We start from the raw sequence: 23336 nt of genomic DNA on the forward strand, positions 1-23336 counted from the left end.
AAACCTCTACACACGTCAAACGTGAACGTCAGTTGCAATTGAAATCTAAACAAGAATAGTAGTTGTTGTGCTGCTGCTGTTACTATTTTTTAAAAAATATTCATTTCTATGTGTCTTTTTCTTTTGAAGAACAAGTATAATAGAAACATAACCAGAATTACATAGAGCAATAAAAAAGTGTCCTGTTTTTCTTTTCGTTTCAAAGATTAATTTCGTTGTTTGCACATGAAATTTAATTCTTGACGCCAATTAAAAAGTGTCGATTGCTAATTATTTACGGTAAATTATGTTGCATGCAGTGTGAAAAGTAAATATATTAAAAAATTAGGAAAAAATAAAATAAAAATAAAATGCATGCACGTGCAAAGTTAAAAATAACCTTGAATGTTGTGTTAAACCCAGAACATAAAAAATAAACCAGAAATTAAACAATAAAACTAAAATTTAGCAAAAGCAACACGAATGAAAAAATATCAAGCTAAACTATATAATGCTTACGTGCAATTGTTATTGCTGTTGTTGTTATTACAAACAAACACATACAATTACATACTTACACACATACTAGTTCACACAACAACAACAACAGAAAATCAATTCATAATTCATTAAAGGTAAAGGAGTGAACTGAAAGACGAAAAATAAAAAAAAGTGAAAACATTTATAGAGCAACATAAGGAAAATAGCAAAAAACACCAATAAGGAAGAGAAAAAAACATTAAAATAATTTGGAAAAAACACTAATTTACTCTATAAATTATATACTGTATGTGTGCGTGGAGAGTGTTTACCAACAAAGTGAAGGAGAACAAGGAACCTAAGTTTCTGGTTGTTCTCTGCTCTGCCTTTCATTTATTTTAATTTTATTTCTTTAAAGGCCAAATTTTGACTATTACACACTCACGCACATACATACATACATACATACATACATACATACATACATACATACATACATACATACATACATACATACATACATACATACATACAAACATTTTCATTGAAAGACATCTGCAGTCTCACTTGCACTCTTCTTCATCTAAAAATAACTGCAAGCATGAATGTGCACGCAAGAGGCTCAACTAAAAAATTCTTTGAAATAAATTCATTTAAGTATGAGTGGTATTATTTTTCAAGATGGCCATATTTCCTTTATTTTGTTTTCCCATAAAATTTTAAAAACTTAAACAAAAATTATTTTAACAAAAGAAATTTGTATATTTAATAAATTTTCCTAAAGATCAGTTTTTTATCTTAGGATTCGTCAAATTTCTGTGACTAATCGATTCTTGCATTTTTTGTTCCAAATTTTTTTTAGAAATTTTAAGCTTTTTAAAGTGGTATCTAAATATTTTGAAAATTCGGTACATTGAAATGATACTATTCTAAAAGCTAACTTTCTTTTCCTATGAAGATCTGAATAGGAGCTCATTTGGAGCAGGAAGATCAAATATAAGGTTTTATTCCGACTCTTCTTTATCTGTTAAATAATTTTCTGTAATTATTATATGGGTAGCTCATATGATCGAAAACAAATTTATTTGTACTGTACACTAAGTATGTCTATAAAAGGTCCAATCAATGTCCCAGAAAGTTAAGTTGGTTTCCTGTGGGAACAAATAGAAGTGCACATGCAATCTGATGGATATCAAGAAACCACGGTCCACAAACACTTTGCTTAAGTGCTCGGACTATCTAATCTCTGACTAATGCTACTTAGATTCTGCTATGCTAAAACATCACTTCCGTTTATAACCACGCATATGCTATGGCCTCTATTGACCTTATATCCATCACTATTCAACATTCTTACTTTGACCTTTTGGTACTTGATTAAGAAGTAAAGGGATAAAGGATATTTAACATTCAAAAATAAACAACCCAAATGGAAAAGAATGTGTATAACTATGCAGTTAAAGGAAATCCTGGCGATTTTTATGTAGATGAGTCTCCTGAGTCCGATTAGCTCATCTATTAGAAAATCTTTAAAGTAATCTATATCATGGCTGATTGTCAGAAATTCACTAACGTAACTCTACTTCCTAAATAGGAGAATATTACCGCCCAAAAACTTTCCCTCGATTTATTTTAAGCTTTCTCTTTCAGATATTGGAGATTAGTACTGATTTAGTGTGCCTTTTTACGCTTTGCAGAAGTTCTTCGGTGCTGTCGCCATCTCAACAGGTTATACATGCTACGCGACTATTTGTCGGGGAAATTATTGGAATTTATTGACTTTGGGAATTCCTATTTCCTTTGTCACATTATCGGTTCATAAAAGAGAGATCCTGATCCATTTTGTTGGGTATTTCGGACTACCTAGATGCTGTTGCCAAAACAACAGAGCCATCTCAGTTCATTGAAGGATTCAGGGGCGATGGTAGACCGTTGGCGACAGATACAGTTAAGTGTCCAACTCCATTTACCGCATGATCGTCTAACTTTGTATCAAGGAAAGCAGAAATTTTAGTACACATTAAATAAAATAACAATTTGTTAACATTATGGTCTAGCCTCGTTCAAGGCCCTTACAAAGAAAGAAGAAGAGAAGAATATATAAAATATTCCTTTTAATGGCAACAATATAAAATTTTTATTATAAAACTGATCTACAAACAAACTCACAAACTCGTTAATTTTCATGTGGCCATTTGTGGAGGTAAAAATGAAGCCAAGACTTCAACCATGTTATTTTATTCTTTTTCTTTCCATTTTGTTTAAATTTATAATAGCAGTAAATACAGCATCGCGTTTGTACACTTTTCACTAAATATTATTACAACAACTCACGCCACGATGATAATACTGACACTTGCACAAATTCACTCAACTCTCTCACAAATGTATGCATCACATACACATGAACACTCGACACAACAGCAATAACAACGTCAGCAAAAGTAAAGAGTTTAACCAAGCGAAAATTTGGTTGGCTTTTAAGAAGATGCCAAAATAAACACACACTAACGTTACATATAGCACATATATACGTATAAATGTAGAACAGAAATAGAAAGGAGTTGTCTCCCAGAAGATATATTTTTCTTATTTTTTTGTTTATTATTGTAAAGAACACAAATAAACAAAGCATCGTCACCATCACTTGCCACATCTTCTGAATCATTTGCCAGCCAACAACAACATCATTGTGAAAAACAATTGAGAATTGTTTTTGTAATATTGTTCTGTTTTTGCTTCTTCTTATTTTTAGTATTTTCTTTACCTTGCAACTCCTAACGCCCTCTTCATTGTCTGTCACCGTGTCTGCTGTGGTATTTATTTGTGTGTATGTGTGTTGTGCAAACGTGTGTTTCACACGACCAAAAAAAGGAAAATTAAGGAAAAAGAAATACAATTCCTTGCTGATCAGTGTGTCAATTTTATCCGCATATTTTCTGCATTTTCTTCCTCAATTTATTTTTTGCTTTCTACAAACTAAAAAGAACAAGCATAAGCATTATTAAGATAGAAAAAAAGAAAACAGCGAGTGACTGAGAAATGAAGGGAGACAGACAGACAAACAAAAAGACATTTGTAATTTATCAGCTAAAGATAAACGATTTCTATTTAATTCTTCTTTTGTCATTATATTCTTTATTTTGTTCATTGTTGTTGTGTTTGTTGTTGTTCAACAATTTATGATTGTGGTATTTCTGTAAATGTGTGTGTTTGTAAAAATGTATGGGTGTGCAGATGTTTAAAATTTATTAGATAGGATAAAAAGTTTTAGTCTGCATTTTTAAGCCTCATTAGTTCTCTGTATTAATTATTATTTTTTAATTTTAATAAAGACAATTTTCTTTTCAAAGATACATTTTTCTAGGACAACCTCATTCTCAAAAAATATCCACAATTTAATAATTCAAAATTGTTAAAAATCCAAAATTAAGATTTTTTATATTTATTTTTAAAACTTTAAATATTTTAAATATGATAATTTTCCCTTTATAGAAGTTTTTCAATGAACTTTCCGTTCCACTGCTGACAATTGTTGTATTCAAAATAGCAAACTCTAATCGTATTTTCTAGATAAATATTATTTTAACATCATTACCACAAACATTTTTTTTGTTCTCATCCCCAACATTAAGATACATTAACTAACCTTTTTGTATAAATTTCTAGTTGATTCTCATCCCACATCAAACACACACTCATCTACTTGTAGCCTAACCTGCAAAATGAACAAAAAATACAAATTCTTAAATTAAAAGAAATTTATCGTTTAATCTCAATTGACAATTTCTTTTTTTACTTGTAATTTTTCTCAACAAAAAGAAAAGTACTCATCTGTTAAAATACAATAGAAGCTCTGCCAATCACTTAATTATCAAAAAAATAAATTAATTTAAATATAAAAAAAAAACATAAAATAAACTGCCTGGTAAACTGTTAAATAGTGAAAAACATAAATTTGTCTAAGTCGATTTATTTCAAAGAAATTTAGAATGTATTTACGTTTAACACATGACAATTTGAAATCGTCTACGAAATCATCAAATTCATCATCATCAACATTATCGGCTAGAAGAAGAGCAGCAGCTGATTTTAACATGCAATGTTTCACGTGCTTAAATATGTCGCAGAAGGTGTTGCTGATATTCTGTTGCATGTGCATAACATTATCGGGTGAGTGCACATTATTTAATAAATACTTTAAATTGTAAAATACTGTGTTAGTACTTGTATGTTTTTCATAAATAAATAAGTATTTATGCCTTAGTATACAATTGGCTGTTACATCATTTACGTATTTTGCTTTTAACAAATACTTAAGTAGAGATTTAAAACACCTAATTGACGATTATTGATTTAAATATTTATTATATTCTACACGACTGTATACAGCGATACGTACATACATACATATGTAAGAAGCTAAGGTCAGATAACAAGTCTCCATACATTAGGGTCTCGTTGCTGATGCAGCGTTTGACAATGCTTACTGAAAGACCTATTGATAATAACGTTTGGCGCTCCTTTTTAAACGTTTAGACGTTTTTGGCACAAAAGAGTATTACTTCCCCTATCGTTAATGTTTAAGCAGACGTTTCAACAGTGAGTAAACGGACAACTTTGATAGTACCTTTAACAATGGACAAAGATACCTAACGGTAGCAAACTTACCAAGCAGCTAACATGGTCATGTTTCAAGTGACAAATTTTATTTTTTCGTTATGGCACCGTAGACGAAGCCTATTGAAAATAGTTAACATCGGTCCATTATTTCACCTAGCCCCCATATAACTGAACCCCCGAACCTTGTAATCAAACTACAGGTCGCAATATTGGATATAATTCAATGAAATTCGGCACAAACCGCAGACAAAGCCTATTGAAAATAGTTGACAGCGGTCCATTATTTCGCCCCATACAACTAAACCCACAAAATAAGCCTTTTAAGTTCATAAATATGTTAAATATGCTCGTATCTCGACAAAAAACTGCAAAACCAAGTTCTATACTAGCCTTGATGTCACTCATAAACTTTATAATTACAGGGCCTCATATGACCTTAGCCCCTATAAAAAGTCCCCATCAAAATTTTACTTAAATATCTGCAGTTTTATTAAACAATAATTTTGAGGCAAGGTACAATTTAATTTAAATGCTTTATTATGAAAACTAATTCGAATTTTATTCGTATACAGGTGTCGGCCTCGCCCTCGCCCGACTATAATTTCTTACTTGTTTGGGTATGATTTTAAAACAATTTTTTTCCAATTATGTATTTCATAGGAATACAGTATCAATGTATTGGGGAATTTTTCTAGTTACGTAAAAGTAAACATGATCATAAAAAAGATTCCGCGACGAAAGCATTAAAGTTTTCGATATAAAGTAATAGTCGTTGTTTGATCAACGACACTTACACAAAGAAAGACTGCAGTTTATACCACTTTTAAATTTAGTACCCAAACATAAAGATTATGTTACTAAAAATTAATGTAAATTTGTTTGTAAATACTTTTTGAAAATCTCTTTGCCATGGAAGGTTTTCTTTCTTAGAATACACATAGCAGTAGGGCATATTTTTGATAATATCCCTAATGTTAATATTTCTCTAAAAAAATTTAATTTAATTATCTTGAACTACATGCAATTTGGTTCATTTCATTCATTTTTTGCTTATTTGTTCTTTTTTAGTACTTGTAGTATTTATACTCACTTACATAGTACAAGTGTTTAACATTCTTTTTGTTGTAATTAGTTCATAGTTTTAGCCTTGACTGTTGTTTCAAGTGCTTTAGGGAAACTGTTTTTTTAAAAAAAAAAACATATTTTTTTGTGTTTCAAACTAAATGCATATTTTGTGTTTTGCATCCATCGTAAGTAGTTTATGCCGTCTACTTTATGTAATCAAAACCAAATATTTAAAAAATAATTTTCTCATTCTAATTAAATTTATTAAATAAAGTTTAAAAAATAGACAAAATTTATCTTTTGTTGAACTGTAACCTGAACGATTTAAAACATTCTAGTCAGCTGTTTGGCTATTTGCCATATGTTTTAACTCATTCAATATGCAAACTTTTATTAGACCACAAATTAACTTAATAAACAAATTTTGAGTCGATTATAAAATTAATTTGTTAACTGATTGTGTGAATTTAGTACATTTGTTTTTTGTGAACAGAAATTAATGCAAATTTTGCTTCCTCTACAGGTTTTTTTTTTCTATTTTATATTATACATTACAAATACTAGAAAATTGTTGTAGAAAAAGGTTAATTGCCTCTAAGTGAATACTTGACTTTTCCTTTCATTTATTTCCACATGGAATATTTTGTTGTTCAAATATATTCAAACAATTCCATGTTCATGCCCGTCAGTCAGTATGTATGGTCAGATGTGCATAACAAAGTCATTAGAACAATATGGCTGGAAAGTAGAAATAGCACGTTACACATTTATAATTTGTTTAACCACTAATAGACCAACATAATTGTATTAAGTTTATTTCCTACCTTTTAACATTTTTTTATTTATTTCGTTTACCAATTTACGTCGTGTATTTCTATACCGGTAACAAATGACATTTGTTACAACAGTACGTACATACTTACCAACATACATACCTATATATGTGTGGATTTACCTGTAGAAATACAAAATAAGAAATTTTTATAAGAGTATGTATTGTTGAGTTAATAATGGGTGTTGTATCGTAGTATGTCGTAATTTTTTCATAATTGTTTTGTTTTTGCTTCCAAAAATTTTTTTAAATATTTTTATGACATACAACGATACGACATCGATTGTGAATTGGACAAATGTAAATATTTCTAATTAAAAACTTTGAAATGTGTGAAGAAACTTAACATATAGATTATACATTTTCACGTAAAGGAAAATTGTTTAATAAAATACATACACACTGTTACGTTTTACCTTTAAAACATTTGTTTATATCCCTTTGAAATAAACGGATTCTTTTTATGACAAATAAAAGCGTCAATTTATTTAAAATTATAACATATTATTATACACAAACACTTTTATAAACTACACAACTAAGCTGTAATACCCCATTTACACTACAACGGAATCTAGTTCTTATAACAAAAACTGCCGCCTTTCATGACATTGAGAAATATAAGTATTTTTTTATAGAACTTTAGAACACTTGATATTATAATAATGTTTTTCTAACTTTAATGGAATCCGATAATATCATATCGGCCCTAACCATTCTCCATATTATAAAAAAGTTTATAAAAGGTTTTTCGGAAAGAGCTCTAAAGTTTTCGATTTCACAATTTCAAATTTTTTAATACAAAATCGTAAATTTTTTATGTACACAATTATTTTTGTTTGAGCCACAATATATACTTGGAAGAAAAGCAAAATGTGGACTTTATATAAAATGTTTTTTTTAAATTAGTTTGAGAAAATTTTAGGAAAATCGATTTGATCGGAAGTTTTTTTAAGCCAAGAAGACGAAATTCTTTTTCTCAGGGTATACACATACCGATAGTTCCTAATGTTGGCGGTTATAGAACACTGCGTCAATTATAGAGGATACATTGTAAGTCTATACACAAACATCGCACGTGCTCTAAACTGGGAGACAAAACATGACATTGAAAATCCAAAAACAAAAGTTTTTGGACATGATTGCTACTAACACTAACTTCTAGGAAAAAGCCCGCGCAATAACGAAATATGTAAACTGGATGATAATGAATTTGATGTCAACTGAGATTAACATATTTATCAACAGTCAGAATACAATTAAGGCGATATCAGACGTTATGTTCAAATTTAAGACCATACTGGAAGTAAGAGAACCTTAATCAGTAATCTTCCAGAATTACGCTTTTTTACAAATTACAACAAGTCCATTAATCAAGAAAAGGTATAATTTTGCAGATGGCCAAAGCCCAGTTATGCAGAAAACTTTTTTTAAAGAATCCAACCAAAGATTGGCAGCAATTCTAACCAATAAGTTTCTGTTTTAAATATGTTTTAATGTCCATGGACTTTTTGACATGCCACCCATTGCATCATCACTCGGAAATAATCAGCAACGTCCTAATAAAGGCAACTTGACGATGTTAACTTAACGAACGCAATACCAAGAGATAAATTTAAAACATATGCGAGAAACTGAGTTCCTAAATATTGCTCAATAGGTATATTCTTCGATTTTCAGTCTTTAACTTCTTGGTCAATTTTAGCCGGTCATCATAATTTGGATGAGATATAAGAACTGAATTTGTTGGTCTTTTCAATTACGCTATTAAGCTGTATGTAGTCTAATAATGTGCCTTAAAAACCTATTATATACTACACCACTTTAGTGGGGAGGGTATATTGGGTTTGTCCGTCTGTCCGTCCTTCCATGTAAACCTTGTAATTAAACTGCAGGTCGCAATTTTGAAGATAATTCAATGAAATTCGGTACATGATTTCTATTCTCCCAGGGACGAAGCCTATTGAAAATGGTTAAGATCGGTCCATTATTTTTACCTAGTCCCCATACAACTGAACCCCGCAATAGAGCTTGTAAACCTTGTAAACTACAGTTCGCAATTTTGTAGATAATTCAATGAAATTTGGCGCATAATGTTTTATGATACCTTAGACGAAGCCTATTGAAAATGGTGAAGATCGGTCCATTATTTCACCTAGCCCTCATACAACTGAACCCCCGAATACGGCTTTTAAATTTTCAAACTATCAAACTATAGGTCGCAATTATGGAGATAATTCAATGAAATTTGCCACATGATCTTCTGTGGTATCTTAGACAAAGCCTATTGAAAATGGTTAACATCGGTCCATTATTTCACCCAGCCGCAATACAACTGAACCCCCGAAAAGAGCTTTTAAACATTTTAATCAATGTTGCGACCTGCAGGCAACTTTGGAGATAATTCAATGAAATTTGGCACAGTATATTTTATTGTATCGTAGACAAAGCCTATTGAAAACAGTTCTCATCGGTCTATTATTTCACGTAGGTCCCAAATAGGACTTTTAAGTTCATAATTATGTTTAATATACTCGTATTTTGACAAAATCTTCAAAACCAAGTTCTATACTAGCCTTGATGACCCTCATAAACTTTATTATTATAGCGCCTCATTTGACCCTAGCCCCTATAAAAAGCCCCCATCAAAATTTTACTTAAATTTACAGTTTTTATTAACAATAAATGGCAAGGTACAATTTAACTTAAATGCTTTATTATGAAAACTAAATTATATTTTATTCGTATACAGGTGGGTATTGTAGGGTATTGTATGGTCGGCGTCGCCCGACTATAAGTTCTTACTTGTTTTTTATATAACTATTTTTGTTTCAGTTAAATAACTGGACAGTAATTACATATTTTCAAATTAAATTAGTTGTAAAATTCTCATAATTGACAATTATATGTATTTTAATTCTTATAGTACAATTATTTCCCAGCGGAAACTTTAATTACAATGTAAGGGGAAAATTACCAAAACTTACTTACACAAGTCATTATTTCAATACGGTAATATCCTTGGAATAAAGTACTTACCATAAACGCTTGCAAGTAATTAAGAAAAGAAGTGGTTGATAATCACATGAAAAAACATAAAGTATTTATATAACATTTTATTAATAAGAACTTATTAGACTACTTCTATGTAACCCAGGCAATTTGTAGTAAATATTGAAAAGTATGTTGTTAGGAAAGTAATTACAATTAAAAACATTACCCAGTTTTTACTGGGTTATTGTAAGAATTTAAATATGTACATAAATTTTAATTAATTAATTTTATTCACATATTTGACAAATCCAATCATAACTAATTTCTACTTATATGCATATGTATACATGTTCATGTTTGATTTCCTGTCAACTAAAAAAGCTTCCACCAAAAATTAGTTGATTGTTTTGGATCAACACTGTGCGTAAATATAATTAAATTGTGTCAGCAATTGGTCAACAAATTATTGCAAAATCTATTTAAACGAGGAAAATAAAGCAAAAATTCAAAATAAAATTGAAATTATACATTTGTACATTTTTTTTTGAGGGAGGAGGTGGTTTGTTGCTTTGATTCTAAAAGAGTTCATTTATTCGGTAGTAATTTTGTTATGCATTATATAATAAACATTTCCGAAACCACTGAAGAATTAATTACATTTTAAAGCTCCGCATGAACTATTACACTTTCATTTACTACAATTTCCATAAAATATTTACAATAAGTTTTTGTTAATTCTGCACAGTTTTATTCACAGCATGTTTCACTAAATGTTGCAAAAATAATAGCAACAACAACCACATGTAGTCTTCTAATTATTTGTAATCAACAAATGTATTGTTTAAGGTTCCGAACAACAGCAACAACAACACCAGAAGAAAAACTAAAACAAATTAATTAATTGTTTGCAGTTTCAAATTCAACAAAAGTATTTAAAAGCTTTTGGTCAAGCATGTGACACTAAACCACAGATGGACAAAAAAAGTTCACAAAGGTGAATTACGGTTGAAAAGTTTTAGATGTTTTTTAATGGGGATTTAATCTTTAATTTAATTTATTTTCACACACAACATGCATGAGGGCAACAAGAAAGTTTAAGGGCAACATTTTGTGCAACAAAACTGTATTTAAAAAAATTTGGAATTTAAAACAAATTTAAAAGAAATTTCTAAAAGTAAACGAAATTTTAACAGCACATTCCCATTCACATTAAGACATTTTACTTTTTAGTTATAACTTTCTTGATGCAATTTGCTGATTTTCGTTTTTCTCTGAAATGTTTATTTCCAGTTTCATTATTTTCGTTATTGTTCATTAAGTTCACAACCAAAAACAACGACAAATAGTAATTGGTATAATTTTTCTTTCTATTTTCAATGTCTTGGTCATATTTTTAAAAGACATTGCATTTTGGTGGTTTTCCCTTTGAAGTCATTTAAAAAGTCACAAACAATAATTAATAAGTTTTTCGGATAGTTAAAATTCTTCAATTATTCTTGTTAACAAATTGAATACCATAAAACTGGTTAAACTTAGTAGCTGTCTTAGAATAAGAATTATAAATTTAAGAAAACAACTGTTTAACATTATTAAATTACTTTTCATGGCTTCCATTAATCATTTAGAAAATGTTAGTATTATTAATTAAGAATAAGTAAATATATATATTACTGTTATAACAATAACACTACATGATAGCCAGTTGTGTTCTAATATCGACAATCATTTTCATTTTGTTGAGAAAACTTTCTTTCGATTTTCTTCAATCAATCACAAAGAAACACAAATTTAGAATAGGGATAAACTTCAGTCCGCGTCCTTGCTTTTGCTACATGTAAATTTTTTAGTTCAACTCTGGCACCTTTTTATATAAAACATGATCTGATCTATTTACATAGAAATTCGAGAAATATAAAAGGATGTTTTTGTTTAATCTATAATGGAATGAACCAGACATGATGAAAAATGGTATGGATTTCTTGATATCAAAAGAACGTACAAACTCTGTACTTGGATTTAACAACATTCATATCAGCATAGGGCACGATATAGAAGATGGCGATATCGTCTAAGACAACTATTACAATGACTGACACTGCAGCTTACAAAACTAAGATTTTATAAGGTGACTTTAACACCAAAAACGGTACGGAATAGTTTATCCAGAAACATTCACTACACAGACGTGAATATTAATTAGAAGAAAATTTACAAGGGGATATGGAAAATACCAGTGAATGACTCAGTCGTAGAAAACCGGAGGCTCACAATTTAAAAAAGGGTCTCTATATCGATGTCTAGGCAATTATCTTCCTTATTGTAACCTATTTTTTAGTAGGGCTAATTTCCAAAAGAGGATGACTTCGTTCATCATGGTAAAGTTTGACAAAGATAGAAAATCTCCACCGTGTCAAATAATTTCGACATGAAGAGGTAAAAATTAGACATCGAAAGACTTAGGAACTAAATATCGTTGCCAATTTCCGTAATTTATCGACAAATCAATTGAATACTCCGGAGAATCCGAATATTGATGATCTGCAACTTGCCAATCGGGAAATGAGGAATGTTTAGATGAAGAATGTATGGAAGCAATCACATAACACGGATGAAGACTATTTATCACCAATGTTCTAACAAACTCTGTCAAAAACAAGACCCGAATATATAAAGGATTTGCTCAACCATAGCAGTGGACAATTCTACAGGAAACTACAGTCTAGGATCACGAACTGTAAAATCAAGAAACCCTTTATAGAAGAGGCTGATATCCTGTATTGATCAATACTTCTTTGTTTAATGCATATCCAGAGATTGTGAGTTGGTATTTGTAATCGATGCTTTGTCTGTGCAACCCATATAACAAGTTATCGTGGACACCAAATATCAAGAGATTGACCTTTTTTTCTATCATTAAACTCTGAAACGCATGCTTTCGGCGAAAATAAAAGTACCTTATGTTTTCTCCATACACACTGTGCCAACTTAACGTACATAACTTAACTTATATAATTTGATATAGGAATAAACTAAGTACTATAAAGCGCCATCCTGATTAACTTTTGACTCAAGAATCTGCGTTCTTACATTATACAAAAGTATAAATTCCCCCATTTTTATATTAAATATAAAATAAAATATAGGACCTGTGTCTGATCGTTGCTTCTGACACCGATGAAATATCTTTACGAGACTCTTGAGGAGGACCAAGGGGCCAATAATGATTGATTTATTAAAAAAATAGTTTTTTTGAACATTTTATTCAGCTTGATGAGCTTGGTCAAAGGATAAAAAAGTAATATTTTAAGGTGTTTCCATATTGTCATGTTCCAAGCAAAAAAATCGATGATATATCATGTGGGTGCCCGGTAGGCTAGTTGATAGTGTATTAGCTTATAAGTCAAATTGTTGTGTGTTTGTTTTTCACCAGAGGCTCTGGCCTACTTCAGCCGTATGATCACCGTCGCACTGCAGGGTATAATTTATAATTTTAGGATAGAATAAAATTGCATATAGGTCTTTGTAAGAATATTGAAAAAATTCCTTAAAATCTCAAAAAGAAACATTTTATATTTTTATTCCTAATATGCTCGATATATATGTTTGACAATTTATTACAAATCAAGGCCTTTGAAAGCACGTAGTACATTCATTTTATAAATAGTCTTAATATTAACAGCAAATTTAAAAAAAAGGTATACATGTTTATATATGTATATGTAATATCCGCATATAATCCACATTAAAACATAATATATTACCGTTGTACATTGTCATACATTCTTTATTTATCTGTGCATCTAAATATATTTTCCACTTGAATTATTAAAAATTATTATATAAATTTCTTACTTGTAGACTATATATGTACATTCATGTAGTCAAGATGAAATGACAACAATAAACAGTAAAATAATAGCTTTATTTAAATTCATACAGCCAAGTTATTATGTAACAAGTGTATTTAAAAATAAAAATAAAACTTTCAAAGTTAATATATGAAAAATATCTTTCCAACTTCCGGTCTATAATGATTACAACTCATGTTCAAAGTCATGAAAATATTTGTTATTTAACACGCATTTTTATTTGAAAATCAAAAAAAAGGAACAAACAATGAAAAGACAAAAATTGTAAAAGAAAGAAAAAAATGGAGAAAGGCACTACATATTTAAATATTAATACAATTTGTTATTAAATATTTAAATAATGCCTGTGACAACATGTCAAGTAGTTGTTTATAGCAGCAAAAGTAGTAGTAAAGTAATCATTAAAATTAACACACACTAACACTTCTTCATATACTAATGCATACAAACATATATTCACACAAGCATTTCTAAACAAAGACACTTATTCTGAAATTCCATTAAAACCGACGGTAGCTTCTTTCGTCTATATAATTCAAAAAGGTTGACGGCTACGAGGTCTTAAACACTATTCTATTAGATATATTGACAATTCCTTTAAAAACCACTAATACACTCATAGATTTATTTACATACATATATATTTATATACATATATATTTACAAGGATGTAATGTATGTACCCTGCAGTTTTAAAGATTAGAGTCAAAGTTTTTTTAGGGATGGATATACACTTTTAGAGACTAGACTTAGGTAAAACTACCTATTTGTGATTATTATAGGTTGATATTCGAAAGATTTCGTGACATCATAAACTAGTCGTGGAATAGTAGGTTGGATTGCAAAGGACTAAGGCTCAATGGCCAAAACTTGATATAGGGGCTACCAAAGTACTTATAGGACTGGATATACGCAGTCTTAGAATTCTGGGATTCAGGGGTTTTGTTAGCAAGTGGGACATTTACTATTGCATGTTGTGCGTAAATGAGGAGGAAATAGAGTGGATCAACTATATAATATGCTGCGGTCCTAGAATCATAGGCTGAATTGGCTAGGTAATAGAATTCTTTTACCTATCTTCTTCATTCTTTCTAGTTTTTCTTCACTTTTTTAAAGAAATCACAATGGACCTTATGGTCTCCGAGTAGATATGCATCTTTTTATAGTACATAACCCTTCTAAAACTAAACCTTATTATTGTTATTCTTGAATTTTAAATAAAAATTAACTCTGGAAAAGAAGTAGAGGCTCAATGATCACAATCTGCAGGGTAGCCATATAAATATATATTACACTTAGTGGCAAGTATGTTAAGAATAGTTTCTGTAAGCAGTATTTCAAAATACACACTCCCCGATCCCACCCACTCTCATTCGTAGTTAGTTGATGATTGTCTTTGGAAGACACTCAAGTACAAGTACTTTTTGTAAAAAAAATAGTCACTACATGAAAACAACCCACTTGACATATGGACAGACAAAATAAATAAATCCTTCCACTTGTCACATGTGCAATTTAAAGTTGAACTATCATTTCCTTTTATTTCCTTTAAATATATATTTATTTAATCAAACATAAAATATCTTTGGAGATATCAGTTTGGAACTGATATTCAGCATTGCCGATTCTAATAATGTACCTTGTATTTAATAAAAACATTTCGAACGTATTTTATTTAAATAAGTCAACAAATACCAGTTGGAAAACTAAAAAGTACTAGAAAGTCCGTTTTTATAGATTTTTATTCAATTAGGACTCTGCGTGTTTCTAGGTTTAATATTAAAATTTATTAAAAATGTTTCTAAAAAAAAGTTCTCATTTACTCTAGGTTCTACGTGTTTAATGTCATTCAATAATATGGAAAACTTCAAAAGTACTTGCTTGAAAACGAAAAAGTACCAAAAGTTTTATAAACAAACAAAGTAATAGAAGAATTCACTTTATGAAGTTATTTTTTTATAATTTTTTCTCATATTTCCGTTATTTATGGACAGAAGCACATTTATTAAAAACATATAAAATCTTTATTATTTTTCAAATTTATATTGTATGTTGGGTAATATATCTAAATAGATATAGTGAAAAACGCCCCAAATAAATTTTGTTTACAATATGAGACTAATTTTTAACATTTCGTCGCCCGGTATAAAAGCTTATGACATATAGTAATATATAGGCGAAACTAATTGTCAAGGACCTAAGTCCCCTGTCAAAGACCTAACTGGTGAGAATGTATTAGTAGAAGCACAAAAATAAACACAGTTGTTCAAAAGGTACTAAATAAAAAATGTATTTTTTGGACGTTATTCTTTGTGTGTTATTAATGAAATTTTATATGGCAGTGAATGAAAATATTAGTTATTTATTGTTTTGAAAAGATATTTTATCTCAAAACGTATTATAAACTTGTATTTTTGTTATTTTTTTGTTGAATTAAAAAAAGTATGTAAAATACTTTTTTAATTTTCAATACTAAAATGTACAGCTTTTCATTTTTTTAATTTTAATTAAAATAAAATGTCAAAGAATAAAAAATATTTTTTTTCGTTTGTAAAATATAAATTATTTTCGGGGTTTTAAATAAATGAAAAGTATTGAAAAAAATAATAAACATTAAGTTTAAGTGATAAGAAAAACTAATAAGTGGTAATATCCTCGCAATTTTGTGAAGAAAATTTGATGTTTAGTGAGTGCGTTTAGTTCCCACAAGTTTGTTTTATTCTCTCAGAGCTCGTCTGTGTGAAGAGAATAAAAATGTTTCTTTGAAAACCCCTTCAGTTTCGCCTATATGTACTACTATATGGCTTATGTATTAACCCTTTTTGACCCCATAAAGATTGTTTTTTTACACATATTGGATTAAAAATCGATGTTTCAAAAGCCATTTTTTTAAATGTTAAAAAAGGGTTAAAGTATAATTTTTTATACTTAATATAGAATTTTTTGTTTTATTTCTATTATTCCTCTAATTATATAGAACATTATTCAAATAGTTTGTTATTTAATTGTTATTTAATTGTTCCGAAGTGCCTTAAAGGGTTAATCTACCATTTTTCACACTATTTTAAATATCGGACTATATACGATTTTTAATAAATATTACCGACAAATAAAATTTTATTTTTATTTAGTACACTAAGAATTCCCAAATATTGCAAAATTTGATCTTTGAACTCCACAGTTTATGGGCTAAAAATGTCCGACTATAATTAATCATCGGATATACATATATCACTGATCTAATGCGACTTGCTTGTTTTTTTGATTATTATCAAAAAAATTTCCATTCGTATTTTCCCTCAATGTGTCATGGATATTTCGCTTATAATAAAGTGACGAGGCAAAACCTTAACAAAGGTTGAAACGTTTAACAAATCAAAAATGTGTCTGGTTTAATTTTTCAAATCCCTTGTTTTGTTTAAAAGTTATTCTAAAATATTAAAAAAAAATATTGAGGCGACTTTTTTTGATTATGCTGGTCTTGTAATAAATGAGCGATATGTATTTTTTAGTCTTAGTTGTAAGATACAACAAATAATTACTTATAACAGAAAAATATATTAAAAACAAGTAAGAAGTTATAGTCGGGCGAGGCCGACCCCCCTTCCCTACAGCTTTTACAAAAATATGATGTGATTTAGATGCCATAATAAAGCATTTAAGTTGAATTGTACCTTGCCCTAGATAAACCGTTTATTGTTGAACATAGGGGCTAGTGTCATATGAGGACCTATTATTATGGAAGTCTAGTATATGTCGAGATATGAGTATATTAAACATATTTATTAATTTAAAAGCCATATTTGGCGGGTTCAGTTTATGGGGGCTAGGTGAAATAAGGGACCGATGTTAACTATTTTCAATAGACTTCGTCCCTGTGACAATAGAAGATCATGTACCAAATTTTATTAAATTATCTTCAAAATTGCGACCTGTAGTTTGATTACAAGGTTTACATGGACGGAAGGAATTAGCTAAATCGACTCAGAAAATGATTATGAGCCGATTGGTATACTTTAAGGTGGGTATAGGACCAATATTATTGTGCGTTACAAACATCAGCACAAACCCAATATACCCACCCCACTAACGTGGTGTAGGGTATAAATATTAGTATAAAATAATTTTTACTCCATATAGGGTAAAATTTCCAGCACAAATCAATTTCAAATTTGTTCTATATGCCATTAATTGCGTATAGGGCAAAATGACGCAAACAATTTCTGTTTTAAATGATAAATAGCAAAAAAGACACGATATATCTCAGCAACCAAGATTTGATTTGGGGCAAAAATTTATAGTCAAAATTGTCAAAATGGCGTATAGAGAACATAAACACCTTAAACACGATTTAATGTGTATTTCTAAAATATGTCAATAAACTTAAAAAAAAAACAAACAACTTTTGAGAAAATAAACGTCTTTTAGGACATTTTTCATAATCAAAACTATTTATATTCATGTGCATCCATACGTTACTGTGGTATGGGATCCTTTAAGGATATGCTGACATGCAGATGAAGGAAAGAGTATTGACAAGTATATAAATGTAATTGTTTGGCTCTTATGGTTGGGCGGGTGGTTGAATGCACATAAGTAAAAACTGTAAGTGTTATAGGAAACTATATTGTAATTGATAGATACTTAAAAAGGTATTCAAACGGTTTTATAATAATGGGGTTTGTCTTTATTCTAATGTCATAGAACAATTTGTCATTTAAATGAGCATTAAACGCTCTTATGGTAAAAAGGTAATTTCTTTAATAAATACAAATAAAACTAAAGGTGTGATATCTCATAATAAATATCACGATTTTTGGATTATGGTTGTGCTGCTATTTGTATGAATAAACAAGTAAGAAAGTATAGTCGCGCGTGGCCGACCATATGATACCCTTCATCAGTTGTGTACATTAAATGTGATTTATTTTTCATAATAAAGCATTAATCTTGAATATTTCTTGCATAATGTAAAATTTTAATTAATTCTCTTGAAAATTGCCCACAAGAAATTATGAATATTTCTGTGCGTTACAAACATCAGCACTAACCCAGTATACCCCGCCACGAAAGTATATAAAAGATTTTTCCTTTTGAATAACAACGGATTACACCGTGAACTTGCTCTCGCTTGAATATGATGTTCTATCTGAAATCAGTGTTTCATACATTTCCGATGTTTGTATTTCCGCCTTTTTTCTTCTATATGTTTCTATCTCTGAAGGATGAACCATTATATGATAACTCTAATATGAGTTCCATCAAAAGGTAGGCAACTACATAAAACTAGTGTAATAAAAGATGAGATTTTGATATCGCTCTTCTTACATCTTAAAAGAACTATCGGGAAAGAATCTCGTACACATATACAAATTTCTTTTATTAAATGATATTTTCTTGCAGTGTTATAATGAAGCCATGAGAATCGGTTTTTAAGTGACTGGGCTTTTTGATACTTAATGAATTTGCCAAAATCCTTACTAGATTTGCACCGTTAATTAAATATTATTTTGAAAGATTTTGCTATCTAACTTCAAATAAAACTATACATTGACATTTTGAATATATAAACTTCACATAGAATTAATTTATTAATAAATATACCATAATATAAAGAAAACAAATTAACTCCGTTCTCTCTTAATGAAAAGTTTTTTGACGTAAATAAGAATTATTGAAATGTAAATGCCACACATATAGTAGGGGAAATGATATTTAGGAAATTAGAAATAAAAAATGTGTATAATTTTTAAATTAATCATTTAAAATTGTGTGCTCTAAAGATATTTTTATAAAAACGGTCCAGCTTATAAACGGGCCACACTAAACCCAACAAGTTCTTGTTGAATTTTATCTAATATCATGATTTATTGACATTAAACCGCAAAATAACAGCTCTTGAAGTTGTTTACGTTGAATTTTTTAAACAAATGACAGAGGAAGACATCTTTAGAACGTTACTGCCGTTCGAAGATTCATATAATTTTCTTACTTGGACATGTTTGTTCATCAGAGAAATGTGAACAATATTACTGGACACATCTTTGCCCTAAAACAAAATATCAGCAGAACACGTCACTATAAGAAACTTCTGCAATTGGACACTAGATGAAGTAATGAAATTAAGTTTTTAGGGAGAATGGCCCGCACTACTTACAAGCAAACTTGAATCCAGCGAGGTCCGTCCGAAAGGACCTTTTAACCTTTTATTATTTTCTTTGCTATTAGAATTTTATGTTGATTATAATGATAAACAAAAAACTCGGATTTATAAAGTAAATACGGTAACATATAAAATAATAAATCGCTTAAACGTCAGAAGTTTAATATGGCTACGAAAAGAGAGAACGGTTATACCTTTATTTTTTTCTACTATGAAATATACCATTTACATATTAAAAACTTTCTGACACGACATTAATGTAGTCATTATTAGGTGTGTTCGCGGTCATCCAGTAAAAATATTCTATAACTTTATGATAGTGAGTATTTTTTAATTTGTTGTCAATTTAAAATATATCCTTAAAAGTACGCAAACGAAATGCAGTTTGCGGTACAAATATTAATTAGTACAAATACATATGTACACAAGTAATACATACATATTAGCGTATTCAAACGATTAATCGTCGATCGGTTAATCGATTAATTTTTGATGATTAATCGTTCGAATAAATGAAAATTGACAAATTTCAAATAAAGAATAAAGAATAAACCGAACAATTTCTATCAATTACCCGATTAAGAACAACTCACTATTTAGCAGTAAAATTACTATATATTTTCTACATAATTGAATATTTTTATTATAAATTTTCTTCTATTCTTAATTTCTTAATAATTTTTCTATAATAAAGAAAATTTATTTATTGATTTTTGAAAAGAAATCATGGAAATAATTATATAGCCTTTATTTCCACAACCAGTTTTTTGGGAACATTGTTTTGTTCTTAAGTTCTTCAGCAACAGTTACAGTTGAACTAGAGTTTAAGGGAACGTATGAATTCTAGAACTCATTGAAAATCTTAAAAACAGTAATTTCTTTATATAGAAAAGCATTTCACATAAACAGGAATGGTTTATAATATTTAAGAAGAACTAAACAAAGAATTAAAGTGAAAGAAGTGAAAACAATAATTTTGTTTATAAACCGTGCAAAAGTTATTTAAAAACATGAAAAAATCTATGCATACTGGAAACTGTGGACCATTAGTATTAACTCTGTGCAATAAGTTTAAAGTTTCAAAAGATGAATTCCAAATTTATATTAAAAAGTTGGCATTAATATTAATTTCAAATGTAGGTGAGTTCCTCTACTTCGAAATAATATAATTTATTTCAAATCATCAAGATCACCCACAAAGAATTGGAAATCTTAAAAAAAAAAAATTGTCACAAAAAAGTATTTAAAAGCTTTTGTATCGAAAATGAAACGTTTTTAAGTTTTCTTTCTAAATTTCTTTTTCATTTTTTTTCTAAGTGAGACAGGTAAATAATATATGTAGATAGAATGTACAAATTACCAGCTTCCATTTGACACCAATATTAGCATCATAAAATGCATACAAATTTTTTAAATATTTTTTTGTAGTCCTTTAAACTTTGAAATCCTTTTATAAGGACATACAAATCGGAGTACGCAGAATTGCTATAAGCTTTTTTCAAAATTGTTACAGGGTGTAATATGAAGAAAATTATTGTAAAAAGCAATAGTAACATCTAGTTTCTTTTTGATCGAATAACCGAATATTTTTTAATTATCCGATTATTAACCGGCTAACGTAAAACCTCAAATAATTATTTGTCGAATAAACCGAATAAGACAAAAATCCGAATAATTGAATACTCTAATACATATATACATATGTATGCAAAAATTCACAATAATCAAAATGAACATGTTAAATTTCCTTAAAGATTTTACTAAATTTAAAGATAATTTTTTCGAAATTAAAGACGAGAGAATATAATATTCATTGGGATTTCAATTCTACAGACAAAACTTATTGAAAAGGAAGTAGGAATACAAGTTATTATATATTGCAAAATTATATAAATTTCTCGGGAATGAACAATTTTTAAAATCAATTTCCGGAAGTAAAAAAAATCCCGGAAATCTTAAACCTTTATTCTATATATAAAAAAGATCCCGGAAATTTTAAAGGCTATTCTGTAATACAATCGTTATAAACTAGCCTACATAATATTATTTAAAACTTTATTTTTTCTATTTTTCTTAACAGCTTAAACCTTCGGAGCACAGGTTTTGAAAAAATAAAAACATTTCTTTGTTTCTAATTAGTTTCTCGTAATATTCCCTATTTGGGAATTCTTTCTTTATAGCTACTAGTTTTATAAAAATAAGTTTTTCTGGAAGTAGAAAATACTAGTCCTTATGCTATGTAATAGCGAGGATGTGGTAATTTCGAAAGCATTATTATTTAATACTTAACTCTGAGTGTATTACTGTTAACGGTGTATTCCTTATATCAAAGGGAAGTGATTTTTTATGATTTTTTACAAACACATTTTTACGAATGCACACACACGCTCTTACACTTGTACGGTTATTAGAGAGGTGCAAGTGCATTTTTACAAATAAAACTACATAATACACACTATTCTTTTATAATGTAATATACTCTACAAAAACTTACATTAGGAAGTAAAATTTACTTATACAGGAGCATTTTGAGTCATTATTTTAACAAATTAACGACTTTGAAAACAAGAAGTTACTACGCTTGCTTACTAATAGGAAGTTATGTAAGTGCTTACTACAATCGCCTACAAATAGGGATTTAAGCCTACATTAGTGGACATGTCCACTGCGTCTACTATTATTCAAAAATGATAATTTGTTTTTGTGTTAAAGAAATACGAATCTTGTAATAAAATTACAGATCGTAGTTTTGAAAATACTTTAATAAAATTTTGTATTGTCTAAACCTATATACTTCGCTCCATCAATATACCAAGCCCGAATAAAAATGTATCCGGAAAATAAACATAAAAAATGTACATTAAATTGAAATTTACATTGATTTTTTTATGTCAGAAATCTTACACAAAGTAATACAATATAATGTGTAATTGAAGAATAACCAATTACAAGTACTTGTAAAGCGTAATTAAAGTTTTGTAATTGTAATTAAAGTTAACAATTACTTGTAATTGTAACTTAGGTACACTAATTACAAGTAATTGTAGTTTGTAATTTTAAAATTTCAATTAAAATTAGAAGCAATTGCAATTGGTAAAGCTTTAATTACAATTAATTTAATGTAATTATAATTGAAAATGCACTAATTCTAAATACCAACTATTTAAAAGAATTTACTATTACAAATTTTGTTAATAGTCAGTTCAGGCGCAGATTCATGGGGGAAAGGAAATTTACAACACACCCTCCAAAACCGAAAAGTTTTTCATAAAAAATATAAAAATTAAGAAAAAGGGGATAAGTGATGATTTCAATAAAAATCCCGGATGTA

At 28.9% G+C, this 23336-nt stretch overlaps 1 protein-coding gene across 5 annotated transcripts in view; it reads left to right on the top strand.

Annotated features, from left to right (window-relative positions):
• Positions 1 to 23336, top strand: part of LOC111688805 — a 31874-nt gene continuing 8538 nt past the window's right edge. The window contains exons 1-2 of one of the 5 annotated variants that reach the window (XM_023451318.2): positions 1 to 307; positions 4282 to 4632. In XM_023451318.2, coding sequence (XP_023307086.2) covers positions 4452 to 4632 — 181 coding nt within the window. In that variant the 5' untranslated portion in view covers positions 1 to 307; positions 4282 to 4451. The other 4 variants (XM_023451317.2, XM_023451320.2, XM_023451321.2 and 1 more) reach the window with 4 other exon arrangements.

This window comes from Lucilia cuprina, chromosome 3, assembly GCF_022045245.1.
Source record: "Lucilia cuprina isolate Lc7/37 chromosome 3, ASM2204524v1, whole genome shotgun sequence".
NCBI lineage: Eukaryota > Metazoa > Arthropoda > Insecta > Diptera > Calliphoridae > Lucilia > Lucilia cuprina.